General features: G+C 46.1%; 1 protein-coding gene and 1 long non-coding RNA gene across 2 annotated transcripts; one reads left to right on the forward strand and one right to left on the reverse strand.

Moving 5' to 3' along the window:
* Window positions 1-4: 4 nt before the first annotated feature.
* Plgrkt (plasminogen receptor with a C-terminal lysine) lies at window positions 5-11,621 on the reverse strand. The gene is made up of 6 exons (XM_075973798.1): window positions 11,448-11,621; window positions 10,550-10,611; window positions 8,258-8,344; window positions 2,393-2,523; window positions 1,785-1,894; window positions 5-405 (listed from the first exon to the last, which is right to left on the reverse strand). The coding sequence occupies exons 3-6, from the start codon at window positions 8,336-8,338 to the stop codon at window positions 284-286; spliced, it is 444 nt and encodes a 147-aa protein (XP_075829913.1). The 5' UTR covers window positions 8,339-8,344; window positions 10,550-10,611; window positions 11,448-11,621; the 3' UTR covers window positions 5-283.
* Window positions 11,622-11,659: 38 nt separating this feature from the next.
* LOC142850353 (uncharacterized) lies at window positions 11,660-15,178 on the forward strand. Its single transcript, XR_012910682.1, has 3 exons — window positions 11,660-11,819; window positions 14,254-14,304; window positions 14,737-15,178. It is a non-coding gene; the product is annotated as an uncharacterized LOC142850353 (long non-coding RNA).
* The last annotated feature ends 2,784 nt before the right edge of the window (window positions 15,179-17,962 follow it).

Consider the following 17,962-nt stretch of genomic DNA (forward strand, 5'->3'; position numbering starts at 1 on the left):
TGTCAAATCAGAACAATATAATTTATTAATTTTGCACTTGGATAACTGTAAAACACACACACACAAGAAATTTGATTCTTATTTAGAATACTGCCATGATTTGGTTGAGCATTAGAAATTTTGTTTTAAAATAGACCAACAAATTTATTTTGAATTTTAATATTCTAAAATAAAAATGCGTTGTATCAAAATCGTGATCATGTAGAAAACTGTAAACACCGTGATTCAAGTCAACGCTTCTGTGCTTTGAGTTGCTGCAGGTGCTTGGAGGGTACACGTGACTTCACTTGTCCAAGACGAATCGACTCTGCTCCCTTCTGACTTTTTCAAGGCTTTCGAAGGTGATCATTCCTTTTGGCAGCTCCAACTTAGCCTTTTCTGTTTCTAATATGTCTTCGGCTTCCCCTTAAATAAAAGGCAGAAGTGTGTAAGACCACGGAGGGGTCATCAGCATTTTGGGAGAAGGCCTGATTGCTGTTACAGGGGCACACTGCATGTGACACTCTATATCCGCGACCTTACCTCCCAGAGGTAAGTATTTCATCTGTTTCACTCAGGAGAAGGAATGCACCACTCGGGGAAACACAATGATAAATTCTGGAAACCCAGCTGCAGCTGGGTGTCGTGGTACACACCTATAACTCTAGCACTCAGGCGGTAAGACAAGAGATGATGAGTTCAAGAGCAGCCTGAGCATCACGGGGAGACCGTGCCTCAGAAACAATGAAGGAGAAATGAAGAATGCACGGAGGGGGTGGACAGAACTACCTGGGCTTGACCAATACACAACACATACATACAAACAATTGCAAGTTAACACTAACAATAAATAAGCTGTCTGCAAAATAAAGAACACTTATAGAAGTTATTAGAATTCTTTCCCAAAGGTTTAAAATGTCCACATTTTCCAGCTCCTGGTCTAGAGATCAGGGTAAGCCTTGATTTGGTGTTTGCCGGTTTCCACCATGTACACGCTCCCACCATGACCAACCTCAAGCCACCAATGGGATGCTGCTGAGGCTGAAGCTGTGCCTGCACTTTGTTGCATCTGCATGCTGCTTCTACAGTTGCATAAGGCAGATGCAATTGATATAAGTAATCTATCATTATATAGAATGGAAAAATAATTAGAAACAGACAAGTTCTGGGTGCTTAATACCCTTGTTTTAAATGTAATTTAGTATTTATTAGAATTTAATTATAAGTCCGTATACGCCTATTTAATTTAATTTTAGTAAACAACTATGCCTCTCATCCACCATGCAAAATTTGTCAAGTCAGTTCTTATGAGCTGGCAGGGGCTGACTTTATGCCACCCTGTTGGAGGGAGCAGAGATGTTCGTCATTAGAGTCTTTGGAAAATGATCCGATCAGAATCTACGTAAGCTTCAAGGGTTTAAAAGGAGGGGATGCATGTGCATGTGTGTGTTCATGTGCGTGGGCTAGCATGGAGAAGCCAGACATTAACCACCAGTGTCCTCAGGCATTATCTACTCTGTTATTTTTTGTTTTGAGACAGTGTCTCAGACTGGCCTGGAGTTTGCCAAGTAGGCGAGGCTGGTTAGTCATGGAGCTCAAGAGATCTGCCTGTCTCTGCCTCCCTCGTACTGAGATTACAAACTTGCACCACTACACCCAGCTTTTCCACGCGGGTATTGGGGGCTGAAATCAGACTCTCATGCGTGCTCAGCAAGCACCTTACCGACTGAGCCATCTCCCAGCCTTGAGAGGAGATCTTGAATCAGGAGATTAATTAGGAAGCAAAGTAGTTTAGGAAGACTTACTTTTCATTCTTTGCAGAAGAGTTCCGTAGCCCAGGTCATACTGGTAGGTGAAGATAAAGCTGAGGGGAACGATAGGAATGAGCAAGGCTGGCTTCTTCCGCTTTATCGCGCTGTTTCAGAAACAGAAAGATGGGTATCACAATGGTAACCAGCACACATATATCTTGTCCTTGTAAGAAAAGCACCTGCTTTCTGGAAGAATGCATTCCACTTCTTAAATTATTTCATCAATCTGAGACTTCTATAGCAATTGACTTTCCTTGCCCAGCATACCTCACCAGAGTCTTTGCTAATTTTTCTTTGACTTCAAGGCTTTGGTTCCTCCTTTTAAAGAACACAAGGACACAGAGATACCATTCCCGACCTCTGGGGAGCCCTCTTTAACTTATAGACTAGAGAAAGACAGAAGGAACTGAAGGAGCTAAAGGCAGAAGGGACTGTTACTGCTCTTGTTCTGCAGAGGAGAAAGCCACAGGCGGTTGGGCTGTTTCTTTGTTTACATGAATACGGTTGGGTTCAAAGTCCTACCTCAGCCAACTTAACAGTGCTATGATCATGGCAAAGACTGGATTATTTCAAAAAGATCGTCAAGTAAATTGTAAACATACCCAGATGTTAAAGAGATGGTGGCAATGCCAAAAAAGGTTCCAAAATATTTGAGGAATTCCCGAGACCAGGCGATCTGCATGGCCATTTGTCGCTCCCTCATCTCATTCTGCATGGTCAGCTGCCTTTCAAGCTACGCACAAAAGACAAAGGGGGGGTTACTCATCTTTCATCTAGGACGGGTACGACCGTCTGCTTTTCCTTCTTCATTCGTCTGGACGCGTGTTTGATCATTTAGATCACAGCAGACTTTGACTAAGTCACTCTGAACAGCTCCGGGCAACTGTCCCTTTGCAGTGACAGCTCCTTCCACTGGGCACAGAACAGACAGTGCTCCTGCTCGCTGAGGTCTTGACTGCATTTTTGGTGGACCCTAGCAGCCTTTTCTCTTTCACATGAGGAAAAAAAAACAATCTACGGACCACTAAACGCACCCACCTTGCCCGCCTCTGTTGTTAGTATTCGCTTGGGAATCATTTTGCCTCCCATCCTGCTGCCTTCCAGATACACCCAAGCACAAATTGAAATGCCAGGTCCTCATCATACAGTGTGTGTGGAGGGGGAGTTGCTTTGAGGGGTCAATAGATCAATAGAGATCTTCACTTGTCACCGCCTGTGCCTTGTACCACTTTAGACAGTGCCTTGAACAGCCCAGAACACAGGATGTAATACCTGACTGGCTTTTCAAAGAAACACACAGAAGCAGCAGCGGTAGCAAAATGAAAACCCAAGGCCGTGATTTGAAGAGTCTGAGTCATCAGAGGGAAACCTGCTTTCTTCCTAGCCTCTTAATTCTAAACACCTGACAGGACAGACCACCAGCAAAGTTCAGAAACAGAAAGCGGGAGTTCGTGATGGAAGAACAATAAACAACGTGACTCGGTTTCCAGCCGTGTCCTCGTTCAGGCGTGGCAGGAACTGAGAGAAGGATGGTGTGAGGACAAGGCCTGGCCACCTCCCCTTTGTCCCCCCTCCCCCTGTAACCCAGGAGAGTGTCAGCCAAATTTCAGGCGGGCCGGGAAGCCTCTAAACAAGGAGGATTCTGGGAAGAGGAAACCAAAGCAGAGGGACAATGGTTGCAGGGAAGGCCTGGGTTCAGAGCAGGCCCGAGACAGTTGGGTTAATCTCAGCTACCCAGGAGTCACTGAAAATTAGAAGCAGGTGGCATACCAGAGGGTCACTAGATCATAGAGCCAGGAGAACTCTCAGCAGACACTTGGGTAATAAGTCAGAGGTGGTAGGAGAAGGTTTGGATCTCAAGGGTCCACAGCATTGAAAAGTGTAGGTCACGGCCAGACTCACCTGGAGCATGATCAGTGCCCTCAAAGCAAATCACCTCGTTTCCCAGGTGGTTGTAAACAACAGCAGAGAGGTTTCCCTCAACTAGAGATGCCTCCTCTAATGGCCGTGCCACCTGAGGTCACCTAGGCCAAACCAAGATTGTTCCAAGGAAAAGTAAACAGAGAAGGAGAAAGAGCAAGGACTTGCCAAAATTTGCCTTTACCAGTTTGAGTTCCATTAAAGATAAATAATATGCCTTTGTATGCAAGGATATTGAGTGTGCAACTCCATCCTTGCTAGATGACTTATTTCCCAAACTCATATAATAATGCAGATCTCCCAAAGTGATATAAATACAGCAATTAATAATTTGCATGCATATAAAAAGGTATCTAAATTAAAAAAAAAAGACAGAGAAAAGCCCAACATCAGTGGTCTGAGTTATAAACATCTGTGGAGTTCTTCAAAGTCCCAGTTCCTATCCCAGCAGCCAGAGCAGTTAGTCCATGGAGGTAAGGTCAGCATAAGTTTCGTTTAAGTTTATTTTATTTATTTCATTTTGCTGGCGGTCTAGGTTGTTCTGGAGTGCAGTTGGGATAGAGAATTACCGCCTAAGGGAGCTATCACTGGATAGGTCTCCCCCCCCCCCCCCCAGTAAACATTAAGCAGATAGAAGTCTGAAATTGATGGCTGGGAGCTGTGTAAAGATTGTGGGAGTAAACACTTTGATGTTGTGGTGAACACCAGACAAACTCTCCTTGTCGTATGCATAAAGCTTATGGTAGAGAGTAAACCCAATGTATCAAAAATTTTATAAATCAGCCAAGAAGTTAGAGGATGCCCAAGATGGGATGTGACTGTGGCGTGATCCCGTGACTGCATGTCACTTCTGTCTCCACCTCCCTAGCGCTGGGATTAAAGGTGTGGGATCCCAAGTGCTGGGATCACCTTTGTATGAGCAGGTTTTCTTTTAGACAGCCCAGGGTGGCCTGGAACGCACAAAGAGCTGTGTGCCTCTGTCTGGATTAAAGGTGTGTGCCACCACTGCCTGGCCTGCATAACTGACTAGTATGGCTGCTTTGCCCTCTGATCGATCTTTCTCTGTGAGAGGCTTCCATTTCCATTCCACCTCACCGAAACATTATCTGGACGCTGTAAAGTTGTTTATGTGCGCCACCTAGTGGTACTTTGGAAAAATGCTCACAACAGGGGTTGAAAGAGGTAGTTTTTCTCCTTACCCAGTCAAACTTCTCTTTTTCTTGTCTCCCCTCCCCCATTCTCCTCCCTTCACTCTTCCCCTCCCTCCCCCTCCTCCTTCCCTGTCTCTCTCTAACTGTGTCTCTTTTTGCTTGTTGTACTGGACCTCATGCGTGCTAGGCAAACACTCTATCACTGAACCATAGCCTCCAGCCCTAATACATTGTATGAAATTCTCAAAAACGAATTTTTATATATTAAAAAATCTTATTTTTTTCTGGTTCCTGAGGGGAGAAACAAAGACCTCGTGCATACCAGTCTCCAGCCATCTATACAACTGTATAATCTCCTGAACCTGTGCAAGGACCCTACAATAGTTAACGTTACATTCTCTGAATGGGAAGACGGACAGAATTCAACTGGTGTAGTCTGAACAAAGCTTTCAGTGAGGAAGGGAGGTTGATCCAGTTCAAGACACTGTCAGGTATAGTAAATAATGTGTCATGTTTGTATGGAAAACTCAAGGTGACCAAATCGCTCCCGTTCACGAACTCTGACCCTCCTCTCAGGGGGAGGGGGGGGCTATAGAAACAGGAAGTTGGGGAGGAAGGAGGGAGATTGCAGTTGAGCTGCAGGGAGTCCCTTGCCCAGTACACCAGCACCCACTTCTGGACATGGCTTCCAGGTCCTCCGGGCTTTGGTTTGCTAAAGCTGCCTCTACCCCAAGAGGGCCACAGCCCGGCTAGTTCATGTAATAGATTTTTTTTTGGTCTCAGTTCTAGAATCTAGAAATCCCAAGTCAATGGAGTCTAATCCTTGACAAGCTATGGGGAGACCTCTGCTCCTGGCTTGGAGATGACTGTGTCCATATTTGGGGCACATGACCAAATTTCCTTTTAAAAATTGCCAATGTATCAGATTAAGGTCCACCCTAAGGATTTATTTTAACTTGATTACGTCTATGAAGACCCTGTCTCCAAATGAAGTCATATGAGGGCTAGGATTCCAGCATACAAATTTTGAGGGGACTTAATTCAGACAGTAACTGAAGGGTCCGAGAGGCGAGACAATCATGGCTTTTTTTTTTTTTTTTGCTGAGTTTTGTTTAAAATAAGTTTTGTTCTGTGGAAGCCTTGTGATCTTGCGGTGTGACATCTCCACTGTGGGCTGGGGAGTCCCAGACAGAGACGGGCACAAGGGAGGGGCCTGTGGGCTGCTCAACTGAAGATGGTGTATTTGAAGGTACAGGGGTCAGGTCCTACCTCACCTTCCCTCCACTGTGTGCCAGTGAAGGAGTCATTGCGCTAGGGAAATTTTCACCCTGTCTCCTTCCAAATGAGAGAAAGCTGCTGGCTCAAGAGGGGCTGGGTTCCTAGGCTTGGGCTTGCCATTGGTTAAGATAAACTGAAAACGGATGACCTCGAGGCCGCATCTGGAAAATCTGCTCACTGGGATTGACTGTTCCCTTGCCTCTGGTCAGTCAGGTGACTACCAGGGACCACGAATACCCCTGCACATCCTTGAGGGGTGGATCAAAAAAGTCAGGCCCTCACTACTGAAGCCATCTTTGCTTGTGTGTCAGTGAACAGCCCCACAGGATGAAACACAGCAAAGGCCTCGCGCTTCTCTTGCTCCTGGTTCACGGTAAAAGCCACGGATTCCCCTCCACTTGGGGTTCCCCATGCGTGACCTACATCCACAGAGTGCAGCACACCCGCTTAGACTCAGGCCCATTGCTGTCTCCTCTGTGAACTTTGAGCAGCATGAGGAAGTGACTCCAGCATTACGTTCATGCAGCTTTGGAGCAGTGACGAAGTCCTCTGACGTAGGACTCTGTAACTTCCAAGAGGAATAAACTCCCCAAGTCTTCACAGCGCCTGAGGTCATGTGGGCCGATTAAGAATGAAACTCCCGTAGTTTCCACGTACAGGTGGCTCAAGTTCCTGACATACTGGGCTGATTCTTATACTGTGGTCACTTCTGGTCACTGCTCTGTTACAGGAAAAACAAAAAAAAAAACCCACCCCCAAATGAACTTGCCCATTCTTTCAATTTTTCCATTTCTTCCAAAGAAATAATTGTCCTACACAGAAACACTTACAAGTCTTTAATAGCAGATACCTATAACCCTAGCACTGAGGAGACAGAGGCAGGAGGACCAGAAGTCCAAGGCCTTCTTAGTCTACATTACCAGTTTGAAGCTGGCCTGGGCTATATGAGACCCTAACTTTAAAAAAAAAAGATTTTAATAGCAATGACAGCAACACCCAATCTAAGCAAGAGGCATTATACACTCTGTATGGCATCCATTCTATGTGCTGTGTGTCATTTTCCCTTCCTGCAGCTTCTCTGGAGGGCGCATTGGCTCTAGGGTACAGACCAGGAGACCGAGGACAGACGGTGCAGGCCGTCAGGTTGACATGGATTCAATCGCAGTCTGGTTCACCTCTCATCTGTGTGGCCCGAGAGTAGTGCTGTCTACTCTTGCAGCCATGACAGACCACAGGACCTTCATGATCTCTGTCTAAAATCTTAGAAAAACAATTTGGGACTAACTTCTCAACTTTCAGCTGTGAGTTACAAAATTTTAAAATTACTTTGACAACTCACATTAGGCAATTCAGCAATCTCTTTGATTTTCTTCTAAACAGCTACTGTATAGCCCAAGGTCAAGTGTACAGTCTACAGCAGTTTCCCAATGCCACTTTAACAAATTATTATCTGAGGCTAAAGGGCCAAAATGGGCTAGCATGGCCCTGTCTTTCTGGAGGCAGCAAAGGAGAATCGGCTTCTTTGCCTTTTTCAACTTATTGAGCCTGCCTGCCTCTTTTGGCCCTGACTCCCATCTTCAAAGTCAGTAGAGGGCTGCTCAGCCTGGCTTTGCGGTTAAGATTTCTATGTGTAGCGCAATATGACATCTTTGAATTTTCCCTCTCTCTCCCCACCTCATGCAACACACACACACACACACACACACACACACACACACACACACACACGAGTCTCCTTAAAACGGCTCTGGGAATACAATGAACCCATATGGATAAACCAGAATAGCACCTCTTTATAGGAACACACAGTAAAGCCCCTTTCCGTCACAGTCCTAATATAGCCACAGGTTCTAGGAATCCCGGATACCTTGGGGGAAGGGTATATTCCGTTCATAATATACTCTAAACAATTCTGTGTGGTGTGGAAATTTTGAAACAAATATCTGGATTGGGGGTGTGGGCCATTCGCCAACTAGGCAATCGCCCACTTCATCTTTGAGGATGGTGCCCAAGAACGTTTTAATTAGGGGTCAAGGGGGGTCCAAGAGAACACACCTCTAGAACACCCATTCTAGAAATTCTATGTGATTGGAGCATACCATCTTAACTAACACGTACCTGAAGTTGGCCTTGCATGATCATCAACTCCTTTTGGTTTTTCATGTTCTCATTCATAGATTTGGAGAATATAAACCCCATCTTGACCTGAAGCAGGAAAACGCAAGGCAACTTTAAATAACTGGCCCTGTGCATCCTTATACAGGCCCAAAGTTATGATCAACAAGGCAAAAGGAGAGAAAAAAAATTGATTTAGAGACTAGTGTAAATACTTACTAGCTGTTTAACCTCAGGCATACTTACCTGGTCTGGCATCATTTACTTAGCCAAGACTAGTCAGTTGAAATCATTTCCCATCTCTCCCTGCTCTGTCAATACACAGTGCCATGTTTCCTCATGTTTCTCCCCACTATCCACCTTCTGACCGTCGGTGCAGTAGACGGTAAGGCCTTGCACCTGAGGATGCGTGTGCAGAAGTACTTAGGTCTTTCCCGCTGGAACTTGTGCTTTCAGGATGACGTGTCTCACGGTCAGTGCATCAGTGCTCTTCCTGAGGTCTCACGCTCCTATCCCTCTTCGACACACATTTCATTCCCACCGTCTTGCAGCTCGTATCCCCTAGCTCTCCTTTCCCAGCCTCGCCCTCCTCCTCTCCACGTCACCGAGGCTCTCAAAAGGAGGGAAGTGAAGATGTTTACACGCTCTTGCAGGTACCATGGCCCATGATAACCCCAGGTGTTGGTCTTCGCTTTCTTTCCACCGTCTATTCCGCTTGTTGCTCATCTGTGTACACCAGGCTAGCTGGCCGGGAGCCTTCCATGGATCCTCATGTCTTACCTCTGGGACTGCAGATTTTCATTGATTCGGGAGCTTCCACCACAGGTCTTCGGGTTATATGGCAAGCACTTCACACATTAAGGCATCTCCTCTGCCCAGAAATGCGTTTTTAAAATGACCACACTGCACTGTAGAGTTTCTCCTCTCCTTCCAACGGAAGTTACACCCCACCAACTCATTGTAAGTTGGAGATATCATGGAGAAAAATGCATTTACTACACCTAATATACTGAACATCGTGGTTTACCTTGGCCTACCTACAACACTTACATTAGCCTACAGCTAAGTACAGACATCTTTTTTATAATAAAGTGCTCAATACAATTTATTTAGCATTACCACAAAGCTGAGAACAGAATGGTTGATCTGTTTACTAGCCCGGAAATGATTAAAATTTGAAGTTCGTTTTCTTATGAATGCACTTTGCCTTTGTCTCTTCGATACCTTAAAAGCAGTGACTGAGCCACACAGACACACCCACATCAACCACCTGCAGTTTGCATCTTATTATCAGTAACAACCACCTAAGAGGGCTGTAAACTGGAGGTGAGTCAGAACTCCTAATTGCGTTCTAAATCCAAGTGAGTCTGTGCAGCAAACATTTTCCTTAGTTATTGGTTTTTCTTTCAGAAGACTAGAGGCTCGGGGAACACCACGACTTCTCCACTTTCTTCAATGTCACTTTCGTTGGCTGTTGAATACACCATAATCTCGATGCTTTCCAGCCAGGATTTATGTCTATTCTGATCCCAGATAACAGCTGTTTCCACATCTTTCCTCATCAGGAAACCCTGGGTCTAGAGTAACGCAGGAAGTGAGCGGGAGGAGGACAGGGGGGTTCACATCAGCTGGAATGTTTTCCCTATTAGGAGTGGGGGCTGAGGGTCAGTGACTTCCGTGTATTCCGACAAAGAACACACCCTGGAATTACGTGGCCTTGAACTGGAATTACGTGGCCTTGAACTGGAATTACCCAGGCTGCAGAGCTGGGCAGAGGCTGAACTACAAACTAGGCCTGGGAGGTCATGAGGATTCCTTCCTGCCTGCCTTTGTCCCACTCGGCACCCTGCAAGCAGACAGAGGACACTTGTCGGGGCAGGGGACCTAGCAGGTTACTCTGCTATCTCAGCAGTGACAGCCCAAGTGAGTCACTTCCAGCTGAGCTTGCAGGGGAAAGACTGTCAGCCATCTTGATGGTCTCTGTGGCTTCTACTTGACAAACACTTGCACAGAATAGGAATGATTCGACCCAAGTAAACAAGGCTACCCGGTATCCCTTGTTTGCCTTCCGCGTGTAGGAGTGGAAGGTGGAATTTTTATACCTGCTGCAAACATCTTCAAAGAAATCGACTGTTCTCTGGCACACACACACACACACACACACACACACACACCCCAGTCCCTTGGCACACTCTTATTTATAAGGGGTGAGCTCTCCCTTGAAGTGGTGGGACAATCCTCATGCCAGTCTTCTAGAGAGGAGAAACTCTTCGAAAAGCTAGGGTTCAGGCTTACCTCTTTCCAGGCCTTGCACTCTTGGACTTTGGATGTGTTGGGGAAATCTCAGGTAGGACGGGCTAAAGACAGAGGGAAACCAGGAACAGTGTTCAAATGCGTGTACCAGCCTTGTAACTTCACCTTGAACAGTGCTTCCAATTCCTTCTCCCCTATACCCATCAAAGTCATTGGCACCCCTTCCCTAGGGTGTTCCAAATACCCTCAATTTTCTCTCTCCTAGAGACAAAATATTATCAACAAATGAATAAGAGTGGCCTCGAATCGACGTTATTACTGGTAACACAGGAAACAGGAGTGCAGTGTGGGGGTGGCTTTTGGGGGGCATATTATTGTTCCAGCTTGCCAGCCATGATTCAAATTACTGTGGAAAGATGCGTTTCTGGGGAATGTTGATTGCAAAAATCCCAGACAGATTTCCTTTGGTCGCCCTGGGAACCAAGATTTGATTTGGAAAGAGAAAGAATTCGTGACTTCTGACATCCAGATTTCTGCCCTGCTTTATTAATTAAATTACAACATCACAATCAGTCTCAATAAATATTCCAAACTATATTCCCTAGCAAACTTAAGCGGGAAGCACATAGCCTCTGGGGGTGTTTTCCTGTCATTGTTTCCACTCTGGCTCTGAGGAACCAGTTTCCTGTCATTTAGGTATTTCGCGTAGAGTTATCCCATGTCCCTGTCCGCGGCACTCTGCAGACTTCCCAACTTGGTGACAATGCTAAGGAGAGCTCATTCTTGCTCACAGGGCCGGGTTGGCAATATCTGTCAGCCTCGGGGGCATTAGCAGAACCCAGAGCCCAGGCCTCTCTGCCCCAGCTGGAGCTGCAGCTGTGCAGGGGCCTTGCAGCCGAACCAACCCTCCCTCCCTGCCTTCGGAAGCAGATGCACTCACGCGACTCGGTGCTGGGACGGTGACCACAGCGGAGGCCCCTAGCCAGAGCCCCTGATCGATCAGGGCAGGACTGCGCTTTGCTTGGCAGAGCCTAGGGATTGGCTGGTTATGACAGCGGGCTGCGCTCTTCAACCAATCAGCGTGGCCTTTGGATCTTTTAAGGGCTCCGGTTCCCGAGGCCTGGGGTGTCCTTCCGGTGCCGGCTCCGGGGCGCCTCGAGCAGAGAGGTGGGTGGGGCGGGTCAGAGCCGCAGATTGTGTCCTGCACCTATTGGATGGCTTAGAGGGAAAGTCGAGGAAGCAGCAGGGAAATGCCGTTTCAAGTCCTCCGAGTCCCAACCCTGTAAAAATGTCGCCATCAAACGGCTTAAAGGTAAACAGGAAACAAAAGCAAAACAGCGATCAGAATTTCCATGTAACCTTTTGCCCTTCCCGTATTACGTACTCCTGCCAGCAATGTCTGTCTGGAGGAAGGCTCTCCAACCTCTGAAGAAACACCCGAGGACCCTTAGCACTCTTACCCTTGCTACCCAAGGGTTTGTGGAAATAGCCTCACAGGCTCTTTAGGAAGAGCCCTCTGCCTTGACCTTGGCTAACGCCACACCGCAGAGAAGGCGTCTGCCCTCTTCCAGGCCCAGACCTCCCAGGCCTGTGTAGATGCCCTCGACTTCAGTTCTCTGTATTCTGACTTCTAGATTCTCCATTTCAAACATGATTTGTTCAGGAGCCGGATGGGAAAATTACAACAATATTTTTCTTTCTGTTTGTGGGAGCAGGTGTACTACCAAGAGTCAAAGCTGAGCAGCAGATTCCTGATAACGTTTATGCGTGTAGACAAACCAGGCCTCGATTCCGTTCGGTCTGCAGTAGGACTGAAGCCATCTGATTGTCGCATAGTGAGGGCTAAATGAGAAAACAGACTTAGATGCAGACACAGTGTTCAGGCCTTGGATAGCATTCAATAGCTCATAGCTGGCAACAGTGGGAGCTTCTGTCTTCTTGAAGGACCCAGGAAGAGAGGGTGGTTACTAAAACCAGGTGAGAGCTGGCCCTTAGGCAAGAATGCCTGACAGGAATGTTCAGCAGAGGAAGCCGTGCCCATCTATGGGCAGAAAAGGTGAGAAAGGCAACCTTAGGAGGCATAACTGTTCTTGTGTCCACAGATTACCGCCAGCAGAACCAGAAATGTTAAGCAAGCAGGGTTGTATCTTCAAAGGGAGAGATGTATAAGCCGTTTTCTGCCCAGAGGCTGGGAGCAGAGGTAGTTAATAGCCTGGTGACCTTTTCTTTATCTGTGTCACTGAAACCACATCAGATCCTTCCCCAGACCCCTATCATGAGCTTGTTCTTCTCAATCTATAGAACCTATCTTTATGGATGATGTCACATGCAGGTAATCTACAGAATCCATCTTAATTTATTTTCTATCTTTTAAGACTTGATTCTTTTGGACAGTTCCTATAAACAAAATGGTCTTTACTGGCTTCTTTTACTTTGACACTATTTTCCGTGTTCATCTAAGTTATAGCACAGGGACTGGTGAGATGGGCCAGTGGGTTGATGGGCTTACCACTCTGGGACCCAGTTCTACCCCCGGGATTCACATGTGAAAGGAAAGAACCCATCATATTGCAAATTGTCCTTTGACATCCATAGGTGTTCCATTCATGAGTGGAACACTCACACACACTAAATAAATTTGAAACAAAAATTAAACAAATAAATTATAGCATGAATCATTGCTCCATTTCTTGCTGGGGCTAAATAATATCCCAATATGTGGATGTAGCACATTTGGTGTATTCATTCAGAATTGATGGATTTTTGGATGGTTCTATTTTGGCCTCTTACGAAAAACATTGTAAGTTTTGTGAACATATTTTAAGTTATCCTGGGTGTATTTGTAGAGGTAGAATAGCTGGGGCATACAGTGAATCAGAGTTTAACTGAGTGGGCTGAAGAAGCATCCAATGTGCCTACAGCTTGACGGCAGTAGATAAGGACACTCGTTTCAGTGGTATTCGCTGGGTAGCAGACACCAGAGCCAGAGCTCCGGGTTCGAATCCCATTTGTATTATTTCCTGTCATGTAAGCTTTGACACGGTACATGAGCTGTAGGTCTCCATTTCAGCACCTTACAAGAGAGCCAACTTCAGGAGCTAAAGCTCCTAAGACTGTTCTCCAAGTTGGGTAGTCTCGTAGGTAGACGAGAGTCTGACATTTTTAAATACGACCTGTTTTACGATCACTGATACTTCTAATCATGTGATTATGGCATCTTATTAGTCAGTTTCATCTTATTAATCTGATAGCTTTTTTTTTGATGCTGCTCAGCTTGTCAAGGTTAGTCACTGAAACGCAGTAACTGAAGATGACAGTAATGGAAGAGGGGGCAGAAAGTCGAGGAAAGCTGTTCTGAGCAGGGGCCGTTACAGCTCAGAGGGTAACCTGAGTCGGAGGAGGCTTCACGTGGTCCACTGGAAGCATCGCATAGCATCCTAAGAGTCATAAGCCTGACTGGGGACGCGCGAGGGGAGATTGATACGGGCGTGGACTCTCTTCTCTCTCAGCTGTATGTAAATGCTCTGCACAGAGGACGAGCAGGAAGCTCATAGATGATTCTCCTTTGGGAGCTTTTCAGCTGGCACGTCACAGTACCATTTGACTAAACCCCTGCTAACTTCCTCCTTCTGGAACCCGTGCAATTCACATGACCCTGTTCTCAACCTGTCCCAAGACCTGCAGCTTGGTCCCCTCCTCTGATAACCACCACCTCCTCCTCCTCTTTTTTTCTCCTTCTCCCACAGAAAATAGTCTCTAAACTCTAAGAGCTGCGGCTGGAGAGAAAGCTCATCCAGGTAAGGGCACTGGCTATTCTTCCAAAGGACCAAGGTTTGGTTCCCATATGGCGACTTATAACTATTTGTCACTCCGCTCCCAGAAGGACTGACAGCCTTCTGTAGCACAGTCATATACGCAGACCAAACATCCATGCATATAAAGTCAACAAAATTTAAAAAGTAAAATAAAATGGTTTGCCCTATTACATGTGATATCCCAAGACACACACATATATACATACATGTGTGTGTACCCTTTGGGTTTCCATTCCACTTTCTGGCATACAATTCTTAGAAACCTGTTATAATTGTCTGATTAATAAGGGTGCTTGGTAGTCTTTTATTCTGATATATGACCACATAGCTACCAATTCCTGGGAATTTCCTGAGAGATAGACATGTCCTTCATTCCAGTGAAGTCACTCTTCCTGGTTTTGACCTTGTCATCAGAATGACCAGACTGTGGGCACAGAGAGCTTGACACTTTCACCCCCAACTCCTGTCCTGCGCAGAAGGGAGAAGGGCTGGAAGCTGAACTGATTCCTGATGAAGTCTCTATGAAAATCCTCTGAGCTAGAGCTTCAAGCAGCTGGGCTGCAGACCATCTGAAGGGTCCTGGAGGGTAGTGAACCCAAAGAGGAGCACGGAAGCTCCCTCCGGCTCCCACCTGACCATACTTTGCCTGTGTACTCTTTCATCTGTATCCATGGTGATGTCTTTTATAATAAACTGATTCTCATAGGTAAACTGTCTCTCCCAGTTTGTGAGTTACTTTAATTAAACAAACCAGAGGGAGTCATGGAAATCCTAATTCATCGCGAGACCATCAGAAGCTCTGGATGCCTAGACTTAAGGTTGGCATCTGCCATGTGAGGCTTCCCCTTGGACTTGTGGGGTGCGACTTTACTTCTCCACAGGTAGTGTTGGAATTGAATTGAAGAATAACGCCATCTCCTCAAATCTCCTGGCTTCCATGAACACAGGCTCCTCAGCCTGCCTTCTTCAGCTGGCTAGAGTGTTGTCTGTAGAACACCGTCATAGACTCCTCTGGCTGAAGCTATCCCATGGATGTGCCTACAACGAGAATCCAACCTTCTTCCTCCAGCCACAGCAATGCTCGCTCCCAGAATCCACCAGGCTTCTCACCTTCACAGCGCACACCAGTTCCTCCTTCCGTTGAGCCTGCCTCTCCTGCAGATGGCTCACGGTTCTCTCCAGAATTTACTTTGTGCATTTCCTCACCGTTGCTGGTTAGTCTTCATCGTCAGCTAAGCAGAACATGAGCGGTAAGGAGGTTTCCGTCTGCCCCAGATGAATAGGGTAGGTGAGATAGGAACAGGAAATGAAGACATTAGAGATGACCCACGTGTTCTACAATTCAGTCTTAGCTAGCCACTGGTTTTCTCTTGTCTGAATGTTTCTCTTTATTTTGTCCAAATCAGAAAACTGACATTATTTTCAGGGCTGCTTCTCCCTTACTTAGGTTATTTGGGCTTATTCAATAGGTTTTGAAACAATAAAATAATTTTTTTAAAATTAAAATCACGTCCTATTTTTTTCCTTCTGGAGGATACCAAATTCATTAAGGAGCATGATCGACTTCATGGGAAAATGAGTGTCTGAGGTGTAGGGCAGGTGGAGAGGTGAGGGTATTTTTCGGGCGACTCACATGCAAATCAATGCGAGCAGCAGGTTGAGCCTTCTGCAGTTCCCAGGGGCAGCCCTGGGGGAGGGCGAGTTTCAGTTACCTCCAGCCTTCTCTGTTGACTGTGCGCGTCGACCCTCAGCAATGCTTTTGTAAAAACAATTAAAAACAAAACACCTCCCCCCTGTAGCTTTAAAAATGATTCACAGGGTAAGAAACTACTCAGGGACTATGACTTAATTCTCATTTGTCAAATCATCATTTAGCTAAAGAACTCAGCCAAACAGTGAGTCTCTAGAGTGAATTTTTATAGACCTGAGTTTTATACGACCACACTAACGTATCATAAATGTGCCCTGGGACTTGGCTATTGTTTATAGAGAAAGGAACTGTTAACTAGAAATGTGTTTTTCTATGGTTGTGTACACACACACATATATGTTTACACTGGATTTCTACATATAAAGTCTATTTTTTATTTTCAGTCAGTCACTAAATTTGAGAAAACTACTTTATCCCACTATTGGGGTTCAAAAGACATTTGGAAGAGGGATTAGCTCAGCTGCGGCTTCAAAGTCTACTCCAATTTTATTGATGATACTGAGAGATCCACATTCTCTATAGATCCTCCAGCATCTCCAGAGACCAGAAATGCTGTGAGAACCTGAAAATCCGGTTACAGCCAAGCCAGTGGTCTCTCAATGCCTGCTTTAGAACTGCAGTTTTAGTGAATAACTGGGAAAAGCAAACCGTGAAGAAGGCCCTTGAGGTCCAACAGTGAGATGCTTAAATGACACCATACTCCACGGAGTTCCCATTGCTTCGTCTTGGAAAAAGCCCACATTTCCAGTTCCCAGAAGAGCTTTCTCAACTTTACCTAGACTAGACTTCCCCCACCTGGATCCCGAGAGGGCAGTAAAGGGCTTGGCTTGACATGGGAAGTTCTTGAATGGCAAGGCAACTCAAGTTTCATTATGTCGAGGAACTTTGAGGAAGTTACCAAATCCACGATTTAAAAATATGTTTCCTATTATATAGATAGACACACCTACTTTCTAGAATTAAAACCCAAGATTCGTTCTGTTGTTAACTCTTTATGCTATGTAACTCTGTACGTAAAGTTACGTCAAGATGGTCACAAACCCAGAAAGGGCTTGAAAGAGGTGGGGAATCGGACAGTGGTTCAGGTATTTGGATTTTGAAGATAAAATTGAAGTCTGAGATCTTATGACTTGAGATGTTTTGTTTTTAAAGCGCTTACTGCCCAAGAACAGAAGATTTAAAGTCGGGTCCCCCAGCACCCACAAAAAAAGAGACTGAACCCCGGAGTGAGATGGTATGGGGGGAAGGGGTGGGGATCCCTGGAGCACACTGGCCGGTGAGTCTAGTCAGCTGCAAACGCGAAGTTGGGTCAAAGAGACCCTCTCTCAAAGAGCAAGGTGGGGAGATGTAGAGGAAGACAACCTAAGGTGGATCTCTGAGTCACAGGCACCCTCCCCTCCTCCTATCCCTACCTTTCCCTTTCGCCGCCACTCAAATAACAGCTCACAGTTGTTGATTCAGAACCGGTTCTTTTAGGAAACCCGATTTACAAGAAAGCGAAGGCAAGTTTCACTTTCGGTTTTAGTTTCGTTTTTCAAAAAATAGTTTTCTGTTTGTTTGTTTGTTTGTTTTCTTTCTCACGACAGGGTCTCACTTTTGTAGCCCTGGCTGTCCTGGAGCTCGCTGCGTAGACCAAGCCCACCTCCAGTTTATAGAGATCACCTGCCTCTGTCTCCGGAGTACTGGGATTTAAGGCGTGCGTCACCACGCCGGACCCTAGTTCGTTTTTCTATAACTTCAGTATCTTATCCCAAAGTTGACCCTGAAGCCCTTCAGCAGGAATTCCAAAGGGACAGGTTTTTCGCGTGCGGCTGGGAATTTCGGTTTCAGGGCGGAGGTGCTCAGGGTTCCCGCCCCGCTCTGAGTAGGCGGGAACCCAGAGTGGGCGGGGCCTGCGCTATAAGGTCCGGGGGTGACTAGCTAGCGTCT

This window comes from Microtus pennsylvanicus, chromosome 5, assembly GCF_037038515.1.
Source record: "Microtus pennsylvanicus isolate mMicPen1 chromosome 5, mMicPen1.hap1, whole genome shotgun sequence".
In the NCBI taxonomy this organism is placed as follows: Eukaryota; Metazoa; Chordata; class Mammalia; order Rodentia; family Cricetidae; genus Microtus; species Microtus pennsylvanicus.

Excerpts from the sequence above, each read along its gene's own strand:
- Plgrkt (XM_075973798.1), bottom strand. The coding sequence starts at position 8,338 with ATGGGGTTTATATTCTCCAAATCTATGAATGAGAACATGAAAAACCAA. Across the intron at positions 1,895-2,392 it reads ACCATCTCTTTAACATCTGG|CGCGATAAAGCGGAAGAAGC; the intron begins GTATGTTTACAA and ends TTTCTGAAACAG. Across the intron at positions 406-1,784 it reads TCTTCTGCAAAGAATGAAAA|GGGAAGCCGAAGACATATTA; the intron begins GTAAGTCTTCCT and ends CTTTTATTTAAG.